At 39.7% G+C, this 19,864-nt stretch overlaps 1 protein-coding gene across 2 annotated transcripts in view; it reads left to right on the top strand.

The window, feature by feature from the left end:
- LOC147701763 (sulfotransferase 2B1-like) overlaps positions 1-19,864 on the top strand; it is a 524,091-nt gene that overhangs the window by 211,542 nt on the left and 292,685 nt on the right. For both annotated transcript variants that reach the window (XM_086930379.1, XM_086930378.1), the window contains exon 5: positions 4,339-4,433. In XM_086930379.1, the coding sequence (XP_086786505.1) occupies positions 4,339-4,433 (95 nt within the window). The remainder of the gene's footprint in view (positions 1-4,338; positions 4,434-19,864) is intronic.

Genomic DNA, 19,864 nt, shown 5'->3' with positions numbered 1-19,864 from the left:
AGGCTGAGTTCAAGTGCTGGGTTCAATTTTGTTGAAAGCTTGTTACCTCCCTGAAGCTTCTGATCTGGAGGCCAGTCCAATAACCCTTGGAGTCACTCTAAGGTCTTGGGTTCAGAGTTGCGGGTCCATTACTTCTCACCCAGGCAGCAGTGCAGCAGGTAAGCTTCAGCAGGGCAGCAGTCTTTCAGAGAAGCAATCTAGTAGAGTTGCAGTCCTATCCGCAGCCTGGCAGTCCTTCTTCTTGGCGGAGACCACTAGTCCAGAAGTGTACTGAAGAGTTGGAATCTGAGGTCCAATATTTATGGGGTGCCCACTTTGAAGTAGAAGAAGCTTCCAGATGATTCCACCCCTAGAGGTGCTTGGAATTTCCTGCTTCCCTGCCCTGCCCTAAATTGTATGGGTCAGAAAAGGGGGTGGTGATGAACAGAGTGTCTGAATTAAGCAGACCACTCTTACCCAGTCCAAAGATCAGGGCTTGATCCATCACCGTTATTTATCTCACTGCACCATCCCAGCTCAGAACCTGGCTATATGCAAATCAGTCTGTCCCTGGCCCAGTGCATCATGGGAACAGGGCAGACTAAACTACCAAGCCAATACTTCACTAGAAAGGAGACAAGCTACCGGGGACCGGTTTCTGGCATTTCAGCCTTCTTCGGCCCGGCTTGCTTGAATCCTGATGGTGCAGTGAGAAAGGGACTCATGTCTGAGTATACCCTGCCACACCTATAGTGGCCAAAAACGATTCAGAAAAGGGGGTGGTGATGAACAGAGTGTCTGAATTAAGCAGACCACTCTTACCCAGTCCAAAGATCAGGGCTTGATCCATCACTGTTATTTATCTCACTCCACCATCCCAGCTCAGAACCTGGCTATATGCAAATCAGTCTGTCCCTGGCCCAGTGCATCATGGGAACAGGGCAGACTAAACTACCAAGCCAATTCTTCACCAGAAAGGAGACAAGCTACCGGGGACCGGTTTCTGGCATTTCAGCCTTCTTCGAGAAAGGGACTCATGTCTGAGTATACCCTGCCACACCTATAGTGGCCAAAAACGATTAAGAAAAGGGGGTGGTGATGAACAGAGTGTCTGAATTAAGCAGACTAATTTGCATATAGCCAGGTTCTGAGCTGGGATGGTGCAGTGAGCTAAAAAATGGAGATGGATCAAGCCCTGATCTTTGGACTGGGTAAGAGTGGTCTGCTTAATTCAGACACTCTGTTCATCACCACCCCCTTTTCTGAATCTAAATTGTATGGGGTCACAATAAGCTAGTGGCAAACCCTTTGTGAGAGTACCCATGCATGGACTTTGTGATGGGCAAATGTGGTAGGTGACAGGTCTTCCTCCTCGTTAATTCAGAGTGGACCATACTACCATCATCTAGCTTCCCTTTGTCTTACCATCTGCGAGCAAAATACAAAGACCATCTGCCAAATACATGTGACCCAGATACAAGCAGCAGGCACCAGATGATTGGGACAAAAACTTGTCTTCTTTCTAAAAGTACCATTTTCAGAATTGTGAATAAAAATCCTGATTTTGCATTAAAGAGAGCTTTTAATTACATGCTTAATCTTCAGACACCCAACTCGACCTGTCTACTTACTCCCCGTTACAATTCACTGTTTATTAAAAGTAATAATATTACTCCAATGTTCTCTTAGGGGAGAGGAGGTGGCCTAATGGCTAGGGTGGTCGACCTCAAATCTGGGGAACTGGGTTCGAGTCTCTGCAATGATGCTGAACATCCTGTGATTCTGGGCAAATCACTTAATCTCCTGTGCCTAACAAAAATGAATGTGTTCTCATGTATTGCAACTGGTGCTATGTAAGCACCCTGATACCCGATTTGGGTCAAGTTTGCGCTATATAAACTCTATAAATAAGGCAGGCCTTGTGGTAGTGAAAACCAAATTAGGGAGTTTTTGATGTATTTAATTTATAGCATTTTTAATGCACATATTTTCACCAAACTGGTATCCTGGTGCTATAAGCTTATATGTAGGCACAGGACTGCTAACATAAAAGAAGGAATACAAATGAATGAGGGGCAGATTTACTTAGAGAAATGCCGGGTCTTTAAAGTTTTCCTGCATTGCAACAATTCCGTTGATGACCTTAGAGTGGGTGGCAATTCGTCTTATCTTAAAAAATGTATTTATTCAAATGAGATTTGTAGAACTCAAGTGAATATATATCCCAGGAGTTTATCCTTTCAGTCAATGTTGTGAAGACACAGGACACTTGCCATGTAGCGCCTTAAACACACTACACATCACTTTAAAGATGATCCTCTGACTCAGTGGAAGCCAATGCAAATCAATCAGTTATTTGGTTGCAGACGATCTACCGGGTCTGTTTAAAGGAAGTTTAGCGGCTGCCACTTAGACTCTATGCAGTCTGTTGATCAAATAGTCAGGAGCTCCAAGTAATCGGACATTGCAGCATTCCAACCTACTACATACAATGAGAGATTTAGCTTGGGTAGTAGTAAAAGGTAGCTCCTTTTTCAATACCAGGATGTGTAAAACTGAATGGTACATGTCCAACATTTAAAATACAGTGCACCCTGCCCTCTGGGCTGTGCAGGGCCTACCTTAGGGGAGCCATATATGTATTAAAAAGGAAAGTTTGACATTGGCAAGGGTCTATCTTGCCAGGTCAAACTGGAAGTTTAAAACTGCGCATCCAGGCTGCAATAACAGTCCTTGGATAAGATTATGAAGGGTACTTGAATACTTGGTTCAATCAGTGCTGCAGACCCAATAATAGAATTTAAATTACAGGTCCTGGGTACATGTGATAGCACTCTACTATGGACTTATAAATAAATTAAATGCTGCAATTGCGATTGAGCCAATTTAACTATGTGTTATGGAGAGAGCGCAAGGACCTGCACTGTAGCACTATATAGCAGTGGTACAGTGTACAGAGTCATAAGGCCAGCAAAAACAAGATCAGCAAAAATAGAAGGGGTGAAGTAAAAACGCTTGGGGAACACCATCCTAAAGCTGATAGGTCTAACATATTGTAATAGTAATAAAAATATGTTTAACTTCAAAAAGATATTTCAACTAGTACTTCTTCCTTTTGTCCTGCATATCCCAACCAAGATTTTTAAGAGGCCCGTGAAAAAATAACTTTAAAAAGTATCCTGGAGCTAGTTTTTATGAGGATGAGATTCTTTTGCAGCAGGTAATTTGATTAAAATATAACTTGCCGTTTGCATTCATTCATTCATTGAATGTAATGGGGCTACCATGTTCATTTTATCTTGTGGTGGAAAACATCTTGGTGTACCAATGTGTTACAAATGTATAAGTGGATTAACAAGGTACAAAAACACTGATGGTGCTGCAAAATAATCACCATAAAGGCAAAATTAGGCTGAAGCAGGTTTGGGGGCATTGTAAAATGAGACCATGCATGACCACAAATAGAGGACCAGACACAGAGGTGAGAGTGCACATGACTACAAGCAAATCCCACCTAGACCAATCAGATATATAAATGGTGTTGTGGAACACTGATAAGGTGTATGTTTACTTCAATCCTAACAGTAATGGAGGCACACAGGGATAGAAAAGAGACCAACGCCCACACTAGGAAACCTAGAATGGAAATATGGAGAAAATTAAAGTGAAAAGAGAGATTCAAGATATTCTGGTTACATGGGTAATAGACTAAAGGAAAGGAAAGACAGTAAATAATGAATCAATAGGAGAAAGAGGAAGGAAAGGCAGAGGGATTACATTTGAAGTAGATCAAGGTCAATGGATTGAGTGCAGAATACCATCTTAGAGAAGACAGTATTATGCTACCAAAGGAATGATTATACATTGTGAAGAAGGATATTTACAATGGAGAAGGAGATGTGGCCTAACTACCAAATGGATTTGACATTGTATGATGTAATATGGTGCTCATGTAAAGTGCTCAATATTTTTGGGCCAAGTTCATGCTTTAAACCTGCAAAATAACCAGAAGACAAAACATATTGGCTTGTGCAGCATAATTGGAATCATGTTCTAGAGCTTGGTAGTCTGCTGATATGTTTTTCCTAGGTTAGCTCTCGGAAACATTTAAATAAGATGAAATGTAAACACTTCATCCCTAATATGTTGCCAGTTAGAACGAATAAAAGAGCATCCCCCCCAAAGCACCCATGATTTGTAGTGCTGATGACAGCAACTATAGGAAACTTCAGTAATATAGAAAAATGGATGTTCAAAATAAAATAAATCACCCTTACGTGCTTCTCTTCAGTCCACAACATTTTATGTTACATAGAAAAAGCAGCACCACTTGTTCGTGTTTTTTCTTTTTTAATTTAGTTCCTTATGGCTCCTGGTTCGATCACGTCAATGGATGGATGAAAATATGTGGCCAAAATAATTTCCTTTTACTTACATACGATGATCTCAAACAGGTAAGGTACATCTGGGAACTGAAAGAAACCTACAGTTTGACGTGAATGCTAACAGTTTTGCAGCAAGATGTTTCTTGGACAATGATTACAATTTAAATATAGAGTTATTTACGTTGATCATTTTACTTTTTTGCATTAACAAAATACCCAGCAGTGTTTTCATCTATCTACAGTGTAAACGATATTTCCAATTGTAATCATTTGGCATTGCTTGTTACGTCATGCAGAGTGAAACTGACCAAACAGTTCAAGGCCTTTGTACATTTAGATGCAGGGCTTAAGTGACTTATTTATCTGACTCACTTATAAACAAATAATTGAATCATTATCTTTTATAATAATTAGATGAGCTTAAAAAAATAGTAGAATGCTGCTCAAATATGTTTTGCCTGGTTTTTGAGAAGCGTTCCTCTCCTGTTTCTGATATTTGGTGTGTTTGTCTTAAGTGAGTGACATTCCTTGTATGTTGTGTCTGTGGGCATACAGATATCACCAAGTTTAAATGCCTTATAACCTAAAATGTACTTACCCTACTGAAATACATTATCCAAAAAGTATCATTTGAGCACCATAATATATAATCCTGCCACATTTCATGTAAATCCAAGCAGACATTTTTGAGCTATGTCAAATAAAACATTGTATGAAAAATGCATTGGTGGAAAAACACATTTTGGGGACCCCTTTTATCCTTGCACCCCATAAAAAATGCTATGTAGGTATCAAGGACCCCCTGGTTAGGATATGGCTCCTGGGTCAGGGAGAACAATTTTTGTGCAAAGGTATATGCCCAGGCAGACTCACAAAACAAGAACTGGCTTTTAAAAACACATTATACAAACATAAATCGAGAAATTAGCGCAATGGACTGTAATGATATCAAAAAATAGTTTTTAATTCCGATATTAAAAAATGAATAAATACATATAGATCTGTATACCTGATATACACAATAAAAGCTAATGATTCTTAGTGTAATCCTTCTTTAGCAAATCACAAGAATTCATCACAGTTAAATTATCCCTGATTATGGAGGAATGGGCTGTATCTGTCAAAGCGTTTCGACAATATCTTTTGTCTTCATCAGGACAAATGAATATTCAGCCACTTTTCTAAACAAAATAAAACAATGTTTTAGTTGACATCAAAATTACAGTGCATTGCATCTTTGTTAATTATATACATCAAATGTTTCTAAACAAAATATCATTTGTTTGATAAAAATCTTTATAGCCAGACTTGTATTTTTGAGCGAACTGTTAGCAAAAGAGGTTGGAAAACATTTATATCTCATATTGTCGATAGTTCATGATATTTCTAAAACGTTTAACAGACAATTTGAACGGTAAAACACACATTAAATACTGTCATCTAGAGATCGGCGTAACATATTACTATGTAGCATTAGAAGGTGTCTATAGCGGTAACTATAATTCGGTATATTCAAACGTTTTTCTTAATTTGTTCCCTATTTAATTTTCTAAAAATTGCTAATTTATTTATGCCATATGGCCTACGTGCGACCGGATTTTATGCATCCTACAAAAAACAGGGATTATTCTGTTCATAAACAACTTCATTTACCAGAATTTAATATCAATTATCCAGACTGGGTTCAAAGGTCGGTAGATGAAAGTTAATTTTTATCCGGATTTACCACATATAACCTTCTTTACCTTATCGATATTCGTTATTTATTTGTTATTGTTCTCTTAACTCGGTCTTACCTAAAATTCTTTTTGATATAAACACATTTAAACAACCCGGTTGAAGGGAGTGAGGCACCTTTCCTTTAATATTTGGAGTAGGTATGTGAAGTCTGTTTTGGAGAAAGAGACAACGATTTATTATTTTGCATAAAAAATGTGCATCATCTCAAAATGCAGAAAATGCTGTAGGTCAAGAAAGTTTTAGGGTCAAAGGAATTTCTATCTCTGGCAATACTACCTATAACTAAAGACTGAAAATCAGATTTGATGCGATGTTTTATTTTTATCTATTCTATTTGCTGTGCATTTGGTTATTGGTTCACTTGATCATGTGAGCAATAAATGGCAATTAGTTATTCTGAAACTTTATATATGCAGTCTATTTTTTGGGCTTCCTTACTATTTGTAGTAAGATGGTGCTATATATGAAGGCCGAATAGAATGAAAGACGATAAATATTGCTCTTTTTGTCCTCATTCATAAAGAAGTAACTTTATTAGGAGTTATGACCTCTGATTGTGTCTTGGAGGGAGGAGGAAAGAGGGGCTTGATCACTCGAGGTAGGCAAGGGCCTCCAACCGACTCCATATCTCATTCAGAAACCGACCTCTTAAAGACGTGCCGAACTGAGGCTTTTTCTGTGAACCGGGGGTAACACGTCCTCACTGGCAAGGTTTTACTTTTTTCTTAATCATTGGACCATTGATAATGAAGTCTAATGATTTTTAATAGATTTTATTTACCCACTTCTCCCAGGCCACCCATATTCTTGCTCTTTTTTCTTAAACACCGGATCAATATAGCTGTTTACTCTGTTAACAGACTTAACCCAACCCAAATAGTCTGGTGGTAAAGGGGATACCCATTTTAAGCAGATTTCCCTTCTTGTCAATACCATAATTACAAATAGCAATTGAACATGTTGTTTTATGAGCTTAAAACGTGCCTCCCCACCCGACAAGACCCCAAAAATGACCAAAGCCAGACTTACATCGATTTCCTTCCCCAAAATCTCTGAAATAGGCTTACCAATCTCTTGCCATAAGACCTGATGTGGACACCTGCTGAACACTTTGGACAGAGCTTGAGTTCTCCACCTCCCAGCTTTGATAAACCTTTTGGAGTCCAATACGCTCTATGGACTGTAAAATAGCATTTCTTCTAAGTGGAGCAGCTTTGACAACTGGTCATAGCAAGAACATTGATACTTGCCATAGGTGTGTAAAGTCGATTGTCGGCAGGTTGATCCTCCTGGTCTCCTCTGGTGGTACTAGAATCACGTCCTCACCCCTTAACAGCATCCCGTACCACCTGGAAACTTCATTAAGTTGGTCCAGGGCCCCCTGTGGAATATTTCTGCACTCTTCATTTCCTTCACCATCTTTACCTAAACCATGGGCCCAGCTGGATAGTTCATGAAACTAGAACTTGGATAAATGTTGATTTGTAAGAATATTTAAGGTCTCCCAAGGGAATATTTTATTGCCCTGCAATAATTGCACTCATTTGTTTATACCCGCTTTGATTAGTGGGACAGGCATTTTGTACTGCAGGCATATGGGGTACCTGGAGAGTTCCAAATGGGCGCACCAATGCTATAATAGGGTAACCGCAAGATTCTTCTGGTCATATATCAAATCTCACTAGCGTCTCTTAAAATGTTTAGTTTGACCCTTTTGAAAAATTTGGGGTGGCCAAATTTAAAAAGGTAAATTTTTGTGTCAGAGCTTGTAAATAAGGAGTAAAACAAGCTATGTTAAACAAAAGTGGTCTTATTTTTTTTTAACTGGAAAGCCCAGCAGTATAGGCAGAAATTGGGACCTGCAATACCACCCTCTGATGTCTGATCTTCGAAGTTTATTCCAGGCAACACTCACTCCCTTACAAGATCAAATAAAGCTTATAATTTCTCTTTGCAATGCTTTTATGGCTTTCAATTCAAAAGGTAGTGGTATCATGTTAAAGATAAAGGTACATTTTGGTAAGATTGAAATTTTCACCAGATTGGATCGACCTATCATTGAAACCAGAAGAGAACTCCAAGACCTTAGTAAATCCCCTGTCTCCCTTTTTTTATCCTGCTTGAGCGGTGGCCATCTTAGCATGATCCTGTGTAACCTGTATCCCAAGATACCTTATCTCTTGGTTTTGGAGGAGATTAATTAGTTGGATATTCCATGGCATGATCTAATTTTTTTGTTGGCCAATTTGGTATCTAGAAACTTCCCCGAAGTCTGCTCAACTTTGCTCGAGAATACGGGTGGAGCGGGCAAGGTCTTTTGTAAGACCATCAAGTCGTCGGCATATAGTATCCCTTTTTTCACTTACCCGTTCTCCTAGAACGGCAGGATGTTTTCATTTGCCCTGATTTTACATGCTAGGGGTTTGATATATGTATCAAAGGGTAGAGGAGATAATGGACACCCCTGTCTTGTTCCCCGCTCATTCTTGATTGACCTAGTGAGGGACCCCTTAACTAATATCCTAGACGTAGGCGTCTTATATATGGCACTAATGGCATTAGCAAATTGCTCACCCAAACCAAATTTGTGGATCATTTGTTATCAAAAAGAGCTAGCTTAGTCTGTCGAAAGCTTTTGCTGTGTCAAATATGAGAATGGACAGAGGGAGATTTTGCAAGATTGGCAGATCAAATTGAACCTATCAAATTGTGCAATAATTCATGGAGCTGTTGGGTCCTGGTAAAGCCCGTCTGATCTTTGTGGATCAGGGAACAGATTACTCGCTCCAATCTCACTGCTAAATTTTGTGCATAGATTGTATAATCACAGTTTGAGATTGGCCTGTACGACTCACTGTTTTTAGGGTCCTTTTCTGTTTTCAATATTAGACTGATCGCAGCTTCGTCCCATGACTTTGGACCCAGCAGGTTCTCATAGAATAAATCGCTCCACAACATCCCCAAATTAGGCGAGAGTTCTTCAGAGAGTACTTTATAAAATACCTTTGCTATACCTTCCAGCCCTGCACTGGTACCTCTTTTGAGTTTTTTAACTGCTGCATTAACCTCCTCTAAAGTTATTTCCTGATAAAGCGACTGTGCTAGAACATTATTAAGCAGAGGAAGAGCTACCCCGTTAATATAATCTTTTAACTATATCTCAGAGACTGAGAGATCATCCGTGTACAGCTCTTTAAGGAAACTCTTAAAATTTCAGTGCTCTCAGAACTACACATACCAGTTTCCTTAGATGCTATTTCTTTAATAGTGTTGCTCTTGATATCAGTTTTTGACTTCCAAGCAAGAAGCTTCCCACACCCCTTCCCATATTCATGGTGAGCTAACTTACTGGCCTCCCTCTTTTTTGCCCAGCACAGTTAATTTCGTTATCATTCTTATCCCAGTCCTAATCCTCTTGGTACAAGTCCCTCTTTCCGAGGGCCCTCAGTGTATCAACTTTCAACTTTCAATTCTTATATCTTCCCTCTGCTCTCCTTATGTTTTTTTGCTGCAAGTCTTGTAACCCTCACCTTAATGCAGGACTTGCAAGCATCCTTAAATTGGGAAGGAGAAACCCTTAGTGAAAAGGGAGGGGGTTAATCATCAAGAAACAATACAAGTTCCCTTTTCATCAAATCTAGTAAAGACGAGACTTTTGTCTCTGAGAATTTACAGAGGGCGCTTAGAGTGAGCCAACCACGTATCACAAAGTTGTAATGGGATCACTGAATTTACAATCTGTTTCACTACCCCTTAGTGGTCAACATTCTAACAGACAAAGTTGTAATGGGATCCCTGCATTTACAATCTATTTCACTACCCCTTGGTGGTCAACATTCTAACAGACTTAATATTATGAAGATGTAAACACTTGAAGCTGTGATTTATGTAAAAGAAGATTTATTATTTATTATAAATTGTTCTCTGTTCAAACTGCCTCGCGGAGCATATACATACATTTATTCATAAAAAAGATTTTGATATGTTAAAAACACATGATCTGGCATTAAACAAAATATAGTTAAAAACAAGGTACACTTTACTGTACAACAAATTTATCACACAAACAGATATTGTCGACGCGGCGTTTCGGTGATATTATGTCGTCACCTTCTTCAGGACAGTATGTTATTTAAAATCACTTAAATGTGTATTGTTGGTGGGTTAGTCGCTTTTTTTTAGAAATTGGCGATATCTAACCATCTGGAATTTCCCAATTTCTTTCTTAAAACAAACTTTTTCTTGGTAGGAGAGGGTCAATTATAATCCGCTGCTCCGTTGGTGTGAGTAGATAAAACAACTGCCTGGAATGGTTGGCAGGCGGTTCTTATGCAGAGGACGGTCTAACCTTGCACATCCCGGTATTTCTTTCACGTTTATTTCTGACCTCCCATACTTTCTTTAGGGTGCCTGCTCTCGTTTCAGATGAGCACAGATTCTCTGCTGCCTTCAAGAAGGGATTATCTTTTTAATTTGGCAAATCTCTTCGCGTTTTCCGGGTGTTCTCCTCCGCCGTCGTGCAAATGGTCTCTCTGTCTACTGGACTTGCAAGCATCCCATATTAATGGACTCAGGTCAGAGAGAATTATTTACTTTAAAAAAAAAACCTGCATGTTGCTTTTTCAGCTGGGCAATTACTGCTGGATCCAGTAATAGAGTTCCATCAAATGTCCACCTACTAGGGGCTAAGCCCTTTCCTAGTCGTACCTCTATATGAACTGCTGAATGGTCTGACTGGTGTTCAGGGATATGTTCCACCTTCTTAACTCTATTAGCCCATCTAGAATCAACCAAGAAGAAATCAATCCTAGAAGCATGACCATGCCTTCTATTATGGAAAGTGAAATTTTAGTTACCCCGTACCGCTATGGTTTGGGCACTCCATATGTCTATTAGTCCTATATCTTTCATCATTGTCTTAATAAACCTTCTCATGTTTGATGAGCTAATGTATTTCCCTTTAGTGGAGTTATTAAGGCTGGGATTTAGTAATAAATTAAAATCACCTGCCAGAATTATTGGAACTCCGATCTCCAAAAGCTGATTGTATAGGGAGCTCAAAGGCACGGTCTCTCCACTATTTTGCCCATGGTACCTTGCTAGGACACACCATACGTTCCATATTTTAATATTAGCAATGATCCAATGCCTTCCATTATCTACCTTGTACTCTCCCAAAGTAGCTGTAATAGATTTTTATACCTAAGGTCACTCCCTTTGCACAGCATGATTGATTGATGTGGATTGACTCTGCTATCCATTCCTGTTTAGCCAGGATAGCCTTGAATTCATCCTGCATTAAATGTGTTTCTTGTAACATTATAGTATCATAATTAGCCTGTTTCAAATATTGCAGAATTCTCCTCCTTCTGCTAGCTACATTCCAAGTTATAATGTTAGGAGAGACACAATCCAAAGGGCCCGTCATGCTAGACATAGCTTTATCAAAAGCATCCTACCACGTAATTCAAACCTCCAACCCCTGAATCTAAATTCCTATGACTGGAGACTTTTTTCTTTTTTTAAACTTTCTCCCAACTGCAATGCACCAAGTGAATTTTTGAACTAACTATCTGAATAAGTGAAACTGGACCCATCCCCCTTCCCGGGAACACCCTTAAACTAAAATGGGTATGTTCTACTGTTACCCAATTGAGCCCTCGGCTTCCTCCGGCATTTTACCCTTAAATCTTTTGCTGCACCCTAATCTGTTCAATAAAAATTCCTGCCTCCTTGGTTATATATAAAGTTATATATCTTGTTATTCCATATGACTTTCAGTAAGGCTGGGAATCGAACATGAGTGGCACCTCCGAATGATTTTGACTCTAGAATAACTTTTCCCAGTTCCCACTGTCAGTCATGTTTAATCTTAGAGATATCAAAGCGAACCCGAAAGAACCACTCCCCTTTCGTAAAGCTACCAGCTTTTAGGGTCTCAGACAGAATTTGTTTTTTTTAAATGTAAGACTTGAAATTAATCAGGATTTTTCTTGGATTCTTCCTTTTAACATTTTTTAAGAATGGGGCTCCATGAATCCTCTGAATGTCTCCCTGAAGCTCAACAATGTCAATAGAAGGGATAAATTCCTTGAGGAAAATTAGGGAAAAGCCTTTGATGTTATCCCCTTCAAAGACTTCTGAGATATTGAGCACTCTAATGTTAGTATGTATGGTGTTGTTTTCCAGCAACTCTATTTCATGAAGCATACTCTTTCCCCATTTTTTTTACATTTGGATTTGAGCCTGGTTAACCTCCACAACCTTCTTCAGAACCTCTAAAGAGGATTCTATTATGGAGATTCTATCTGGCATTCTTCCCGGGGAAACATGGGGGCATATTATCAAGAACAGGCAATTAAATTATTGCTGCTTTATTGGCGGGAAACTCCAGCTAAAGCGGTGATAATGGGCTTGATAATATGCTCTTGTGAATCCCCATAGCAGCCCAGGTTAACACCAGAACCTGGGTTGCTATGGGAATTCACATATTATCAAGCCCATTATCGCGGCTTTAGCGGCAGTTTCCTGATGATAAAGCAGCGATAATTTTATCACCTGTTCTTGATAATATGGCCCACGGCGTCCAGTTAGACTTACCACTTGCGAGCTTCGCAGTCTTCCTTCAGTGCTGCATTTGAGGATTGGTTTGCGGATTCCTTCTGCTGGTCTCTGCCGGTGCATTTTACACTTCTTTTTTCAGTTTTTTCCCTTTTGTTTTCTGCCATTCCGAGTGCCTGCAGCAGTGCGGTTGGGGTTTGGACGGCTTTGGTGTTCTTGCCCCCCTTAGATGCCGGCTGGGTCCAGTGCTTACATCACACCTTCACGCTTCTTGGCAAGGGGATTGGCAGTGGGCAGCTGCAGGGATTTGCCTCGGCAGGCGCATTGCATCACAGATTTCCTTCCAGGGCATCCTGAGCAGGGTCAGATCCTGCTGGGTGCCCCATAGCCGGTCTGAACAAGGTCTGGGGCACTAAACAGTGGTCGGCATGTCCAGGTCTGCGGCAGTGACTTGGATTCAATACAGCCCAAGAGGGGGTAAGCGTTTGGGGGCTAGGAATCTGGCCCCTCCACTGATTTCTCCGTGGCTGCAAAGAATAAACTGTCTAAAGAAAGGTTGGTGCAAGAAGCACAAGTAAGGGAGTGGTTACTTGCTGGAATGAGTCAACCAAACATATGTACTCTATGGAATAAAAATATTAGTCCAGTGGAAGCCGTTCCACTCTCTCTGGGCCCTACCTTGTAGAAAACTGAGTGTAGACAAAGAGGTAGAAGTAGAGGAGGGTCAAGTACAGCAGGCATTACTTAATACCATAGCCTTCCCTACACCAGCCCCATCCCCTGTAAAAAATCCATTAACCTCCAGTCTACCTAATAAAAAAAGTCAAGATAACCCCCTCACTAAGAATCTTTTTCAAGGTTCAGGCCAAGGCACAGTTTAAAAAAGCCCCACACAATAAAACCTCCTTTCCCCACTCTTGATAAAAATAAATAAATCTACAAGGGGGAAGTGTAATCATTATTGAGCCCAACAGACAAGGTGCTGAGGCACCAATTTTGGACTTTGGGACCAGTAACAGATAACAGGACAGTGACAGTGATGATAATTTCATGGAGTGGGGGTTGCAGGATAATCATCCCTCTGCTATAACAATCCCTTCTAGGACAAGGAAGGTAGTGAAAAGCAGCCCTGCCTCACAAAGATATGTTTGACTCCTAAACCACAGAAATCAGAGACAGGTTTGCCATATCTGAGAAAAATCAAGCCAGAATTCAAGAGGCCTCTGAGACTCTAGAAGCAAGAATGTTGTCGATAACTGATCGAATCTCAACAATAAATATTGTTGTTATCATTTTTTTTTTCTTAGTGGCCAATAATCATGTCCTCCAAATAGTAGTTTGGGTAGCTCAATGTTAGGTCACTTTTTCATTTTGTTGCATCGGGACCAAAGGAAGATAGTTCAGATTGGCTTTTTGTCTTTTTTTTTGTTGAGCCGAGTCCATGTAAAGAATAACTCATGTAGATTAGGATATATCTAATTGTTATGTAGTTCCATTAGCATGTGACATTAAATTGGTCTTTCAGTATTCAGTATTTGAAATACTTTATTTTGGTCAAGGACAATAAAGCAGCATATTGTTAAAACATGACATGGTTCATTCAGTTTACAAGACAGCTACATGGTCACAAGGACTGTAGCCCAAAAAAATTCTAAACACGCATTTATGGGATTTATACATTAAACTCAAGCATAAAATACAGTATAAGAATAATGTAATTATGAACAAGAATAGACAATGTAGTGCAATGGTATTCTGTAAATTTAAATCACTAGCATCAGAAAAAAGACCATAGCGATTAAAAGATTGTAGGAAATATATGGGGAATAAAGTGCAATCATCAATTATGTACATATCAGAGATCCCATAGAGAATAGAACAGCCTGCAGGTTGAATCAGAATAAGGTGCCAGCTGCGTCAAAATCTTAATTCTAATGGGCTGTATAGGTATTTCACAATAGAAACGAATATACACCATGTGTTGCCTCCCTACACACAGGGCAGAAGGAGCATACCTCTGTGTTGCCTCCATTTTTCTGGTGTGGGTTGGCAGTGGTGAAGTCCCCAGCATAGAAAAAGGAGGTTCTATTTCATCAAGGAGCCTCTCAAATGCTGGTGTACCCTTAATTTCTAAGAACTGTACAGTCAATCTACGATGGTGCAATAATCAGATTATTTTTTCTTTTTCATTTTCCCAAAGGTCAGTTTCACAACTTTCATGGTAGAGTTAGTGATGAATAAGGGATATTTTCACAGATCTGGCAAGCCCAGGTTAAAAAGTATGTCTAACATATTTCAGCCAGGGAAGTGAAACTGAACCCCAGGTGCTCAGGATGTCTTTCAGTTCAGTTCCATAGGGTTCTAACTCATCGATTAACCAAATCCACAGCTAATACAAGATAGGCTTAACCCAAGTATTGCTACTTGAAAGACGTATTGACGGACACCTAGGTCATTCAAATCCAGTCCCCTACCCAAGTTTACTCCCTCCACTAGACCCTATTATTTGCCAATGGGGATTAATTGTCTTACATTTTGTTTTATTTGCATTCACGACCAAGCCATGATTAATACAAAAAAGATTAATCCTGGCGAGAAGGGTCTTGATTGGAGTTTTTGATGTCAATAGGGTGTTGTCAGCAAACAATAAGGATGGAGTTTTAAAACCACCTAGTACAGGATAATCACAGCCCCCCAAACAAATCTACACATCCATTTATGAATAGCTATAATAGGGTAGGGGCAAGGACACAGCCTTGTCTGACAACTTTGTTGACCAATAATCAGTCGCTTGTTTCCTCATTAGTACCCAATCTAATTTGTGTGTAGTTATCTGTGTGGAGGCAGACTATGATGTACAGTAAGGGTGGTGGTCATCCAACATCTCTTAGAATACTCCAGAGTGTTACTGTAGGGACCAAATCAAAAGCGGTCTTCAGGTCAACAAGTCCACCATATTCCATCTTAGTAGCTGGAATCTAAAAACTTGATCTATCATACTTGGTTTGCAACTAAACATTTCCTGAAATTTGGATAGAATCTTGCTGTCCTCCACCCAGGATAACATTTTGTCCAAAATCTGATGCAAACTATATATGTTGGTCAGTATCTATGAGGCTAATCGGGTGGTAATTAGCTGGGTTAGGTCTTAGACCCTTTTTGAAAATAGGTATGATCTTGGCTCCTCTCCAGGTTGTGGGTATTGGTGCAGCAACTGTCCATCCTTTCTATCCAGCATGGTCAGTTTTCTGCCCTTGTTTCTTCCCCCTCTGCTCTCTGTAGTCAATGTACATGGCCCTCTCCCCTCCCTATTGCTTTCCATGTGTCCATGGTGCGGCACTGATATCCCTCTTGCCCTGTGTGGTGTATTGTGCTGCTGCAAGCCCAGCGATGTCAATTGGTGCCCCTGCCCATCTCCCTACGTGATCCAATGTACCTTAATTGGTAACATTTTGAAAAATAAACCTGGGGAATTGATTTTTCCCATTGACTTACATTGAAAAAGAGGAGATTTTAAGCAAGGGACAGATAACATAATGCACATTTGTGATTAATAACATCAGGAGCCTCTTGCCTGAATAATGTCTGTTTGCATGTATGGCTGTACTGCCACTGCCTCTTCCTTCTGCCCTCAGTCATCTTTTATATTGCCTCAGCCTTTCTAGCCTGTGCTGCATGGGTGATTTGCTGCCCTTGCCCCCCTTTCCTCTGCCCTCCATGGTCTATTTTTCTGCCACTGCCTCTTCTGCCTGCCTAGGATCGTCAACTTGTTGCCTCTGCATCCTTCTCCACAGCCGTGGCCGGTAGTGGGAGTACCTGGCGGGCGGTGACGTGGGGAGGGGGAGGGGCAGGGTGGGGAGTAGTAATGTATGGATTACGGACCTTAACAGGTAAGTAAATAAAACCAATGTTGTTGCACGCACTGCATTACCAAATGCGAAGCAGTGCGCGTAACAAAATTAATTTTATTTATTTATATGTTTACTTACCTGATAAGGTAAGTAATCCATATATTACTACCCCCACCCGGCCCCTACCCCTCCCCACGTCACTGCCCGGCAGGTACTCCCACTACCGGCCGCGGCTGCTTCTCCATGAGCGGGTCTTATGCCCATAGAAAGTATGGTTAGTGGTCTAAACAGCTGAATCTTTTTTGAGTTCTCAAATAGTGGAAAAGCACTTTAAATATTTACTTTTTTTATGGCTTTTTTGTCCAGCTGATCACTTGATTATATGTTACACTTAAGGGAGAGGATGTGATGTTATGGCCAGAGCTGCCGACTTTGCAACTAGGGAACCAGGTCCAGTGATTGTGGTCAGATCATTTAATTTAATAAACTAATGTAATTTCTTATGCCGAAAACCAAAATGAAAGTCTCCTTGTGTAATGTAACTGATGTTCATGGAAAGCACTCCAATACCTTCAAGTGAAATTGGTGCTATATAAAACTGCAAAAAAAAAGAAAGTAAGTGTTTTGCAGACTTCGGCCATTGGGCTATACATGGGCTATACATGGGCTACATTTGGGTAATATTTGTGTTATATTTGGACTCTTTTTTTCTCTGGTGGCCATCTTGCGAGACTTATTTGTTATGATGCTCCCTAAGTTCCTAATTTACTGCAGCATCCTCAGTAGAAAATGCTTTCAGTTTTCCAATTTGATTCCATCAAGATGGCGTTCAGATGTGCCACACTTTTGGCATAAATTCGGAATATGTGCACTCTAGTTGTTCATTAGAACACTGTAGTAAAGCTGTTGATCACCAGGGAGTTAACTCGGAGTCTGCTGCTGGTGATGAAAGTGTAAGTTTCAGCCTGCATCTCAGAATGTTTTAATGAATTAGAAGAGGAAGATATTTGAGAACTCACTTTTTTTTTTACAATTTACTTAAAATGTGTCCCCATCTTTCTTTCTGCAGCACTAACCATAATTTCTATGACAAGGTGGACCCCCTCATTTTGTTTCTTTCTGAATTAAATGGTTTAAGTTTTACTAGTTTGATTTAATCAACATGGCTTCAGGTATGCCATACTTATGTCATATGTAACACTGTAAGCACCCTAGTTGTTCTTTAGAAAACTCTGGGAGGTTACAGTAGAACACAAGGGAATCAACTGACAAGCTGCTTCTGTTGGGAGAACATGATTTACTGAGATTGTCAGACTTTATTTTCATATGGCTGTGAATTTAGATTAAATATGCTCTCATTTTATTTTCTGGAGTACTTTCAATAACCTCTATAAGAAAATCATGAGAAAACAGTTTCTCTCAAACATGATTCGTGAAATCCCAGCGGAAGGGCAAAATCACCTTAATAATACACCAAAATTCCTAAAATAAGAAGGTAGCATCCACAAATGATTGATATGTAACTAAAATGTTGTTATATGCTCTCTTTTCTGTGACCCTCAAAACATGCCATTCACTACAATGCATTTCAATGGGATGCTATTATGTATAGTGGTTCCAAGATGGCTGTCAACACTTCCTGGTTAAAGTATTGGCAACCTATAATATCCCACCATGAGATCATGCTTAGGCTCCAGCAAGATATACAAATTTGATTTTCCTTTAACATCTATTAAGAACTACTGAACAGATTTACACCAAATAACAAAAAGTGTGATATCCGGTACAAAATCTACTTTTCTGCCAAATTTGGTGTAATTTCATCCAGCGGTTGGAGCTGCAGCAAGGTGTATATAAAAACTCTATGGGAATTAACATGGGAAACACACTTTTTTAAAATCCCCTTTCTCACCCCCGCTTGATGGATCACCCTGATACTTTTCATGCAGCACAAGATCCAACTTGACACTTTTTGTGGTAAATTTCAAGAAGATTTGTCAAATTGTGCCAAAGTTATTGGCAAGTGAAAAAAAAAATATATATATATATATATATTCGCTCCAATTCCACAAAGACAAACGTGGGCAGACTTGCGGATTGTGGACACCGCAAACTTATTTTCGCTCAGTCCCTCAAACTTCCCCAATCAGCAGCAGCAGCAGCAACAGACGCGTTTCAGCAAGATGCTTTTTTCGAAATAGGCATCTCGCCAAAACGCGTCTGTTGCTGCTGGTCTTTGATAGGATAAAAAGTCTCTGTAACGTCCCCTGCGAGTGTGGATTTTCTTTGGGGAAGTTCGAGGAACGGAGCGAATATATATATATATATGTATATATATATATATTCACAGAAAAAACCATAGGTTATAGTGGATATATAGTTAGGAATTTGCATTTACAAAACCTTGAAAATTCAATGAAAAAACCATAGGTTATAGGCCATATATAGTTAGGAATTAGCATTTACAAAACCTTATTTTACTCGCATAAAACCATTGAAATTCCATATATAGTTAGCTAACTATAAGCGCTAACTATATATCGCGCACACGCAATCCACTGCTGATGATGTCACATATTACATCATTCATGACATGGTCAGTGACATCACTGATGACATCACTGATCACAACATCCAGTGATTGTATGTGTCTGTAAAGTTTAAATATGTTTCACATATTGAAGAATGAGTGGATGTATAAGTGTCTGGATGAAGAATTTAGTAGGTGCATGACTGACTGTATGAGTGAGTGATTAAATGTGTCTCACTGAGTACATGGGTTAGTGACTAAACTGTCTTAATTCGTGCATCAGGATGTTTGATGTTGTGTAAGCTGCTGCATGTGTTGATCAGTAGCTATAAGAGTGGCCATATGGGTTATTGATTGGTTGCCCAAATATTTGAATGGGAGGCTGAGTGTGTGTGTGGGTGGCTGGGAGGTGCGTGACTCTGTGCATAGATGTGTAAGCAGTTGATTCACTAGGAGTATGAGTTCAAGAGTGCATGTGGAAACAGCTATATGGGCGGTTGACTGTGCATGGGTGTGTTGGTGAGTGAATGGATTTCTCATTGCTACATGTGCAAGTAAGTACGTATGTAAAACACAATACATGTGAGAGTTGAGATATATAAATAACTGAACATAAGAGCCAGTGAATGTGTGAGTGGCTGTATCGATCACTGTGAGCTTGTATCAGGGATTATATAAGAGAGTAAATATGTGTTATTATATGTTTGAATAAGTAAGATGTGTATAACTGTATAGTTGAGGAAATGGAGGTGTGATTGATTCTTTGCATGACTGACTAGGTGTGTGAGTAACTCCATGGATGAGTGACAGTCTGTGAG

This window comes from Lissotriton vulgaris, chromosome 7 (assembly GCF_964263255.1).
Source record: "Lissotriton vulgaris chromosome 7, aLisVul1.2, whole genome shotgun sequence".
Classification (NCBI taxonomy): domain Eukaryota; kingdom Metazoa; phylum Chordata; class Amphibia; order Caudata; family Salamandridae; genus Lissotriton; species Lissotriton vulgaris.
The sequence above is the reverse complement of the archived record's forward strand: the minus strand, read 5'-3'. Positions and strand labels throughout refer to the sequence as shown.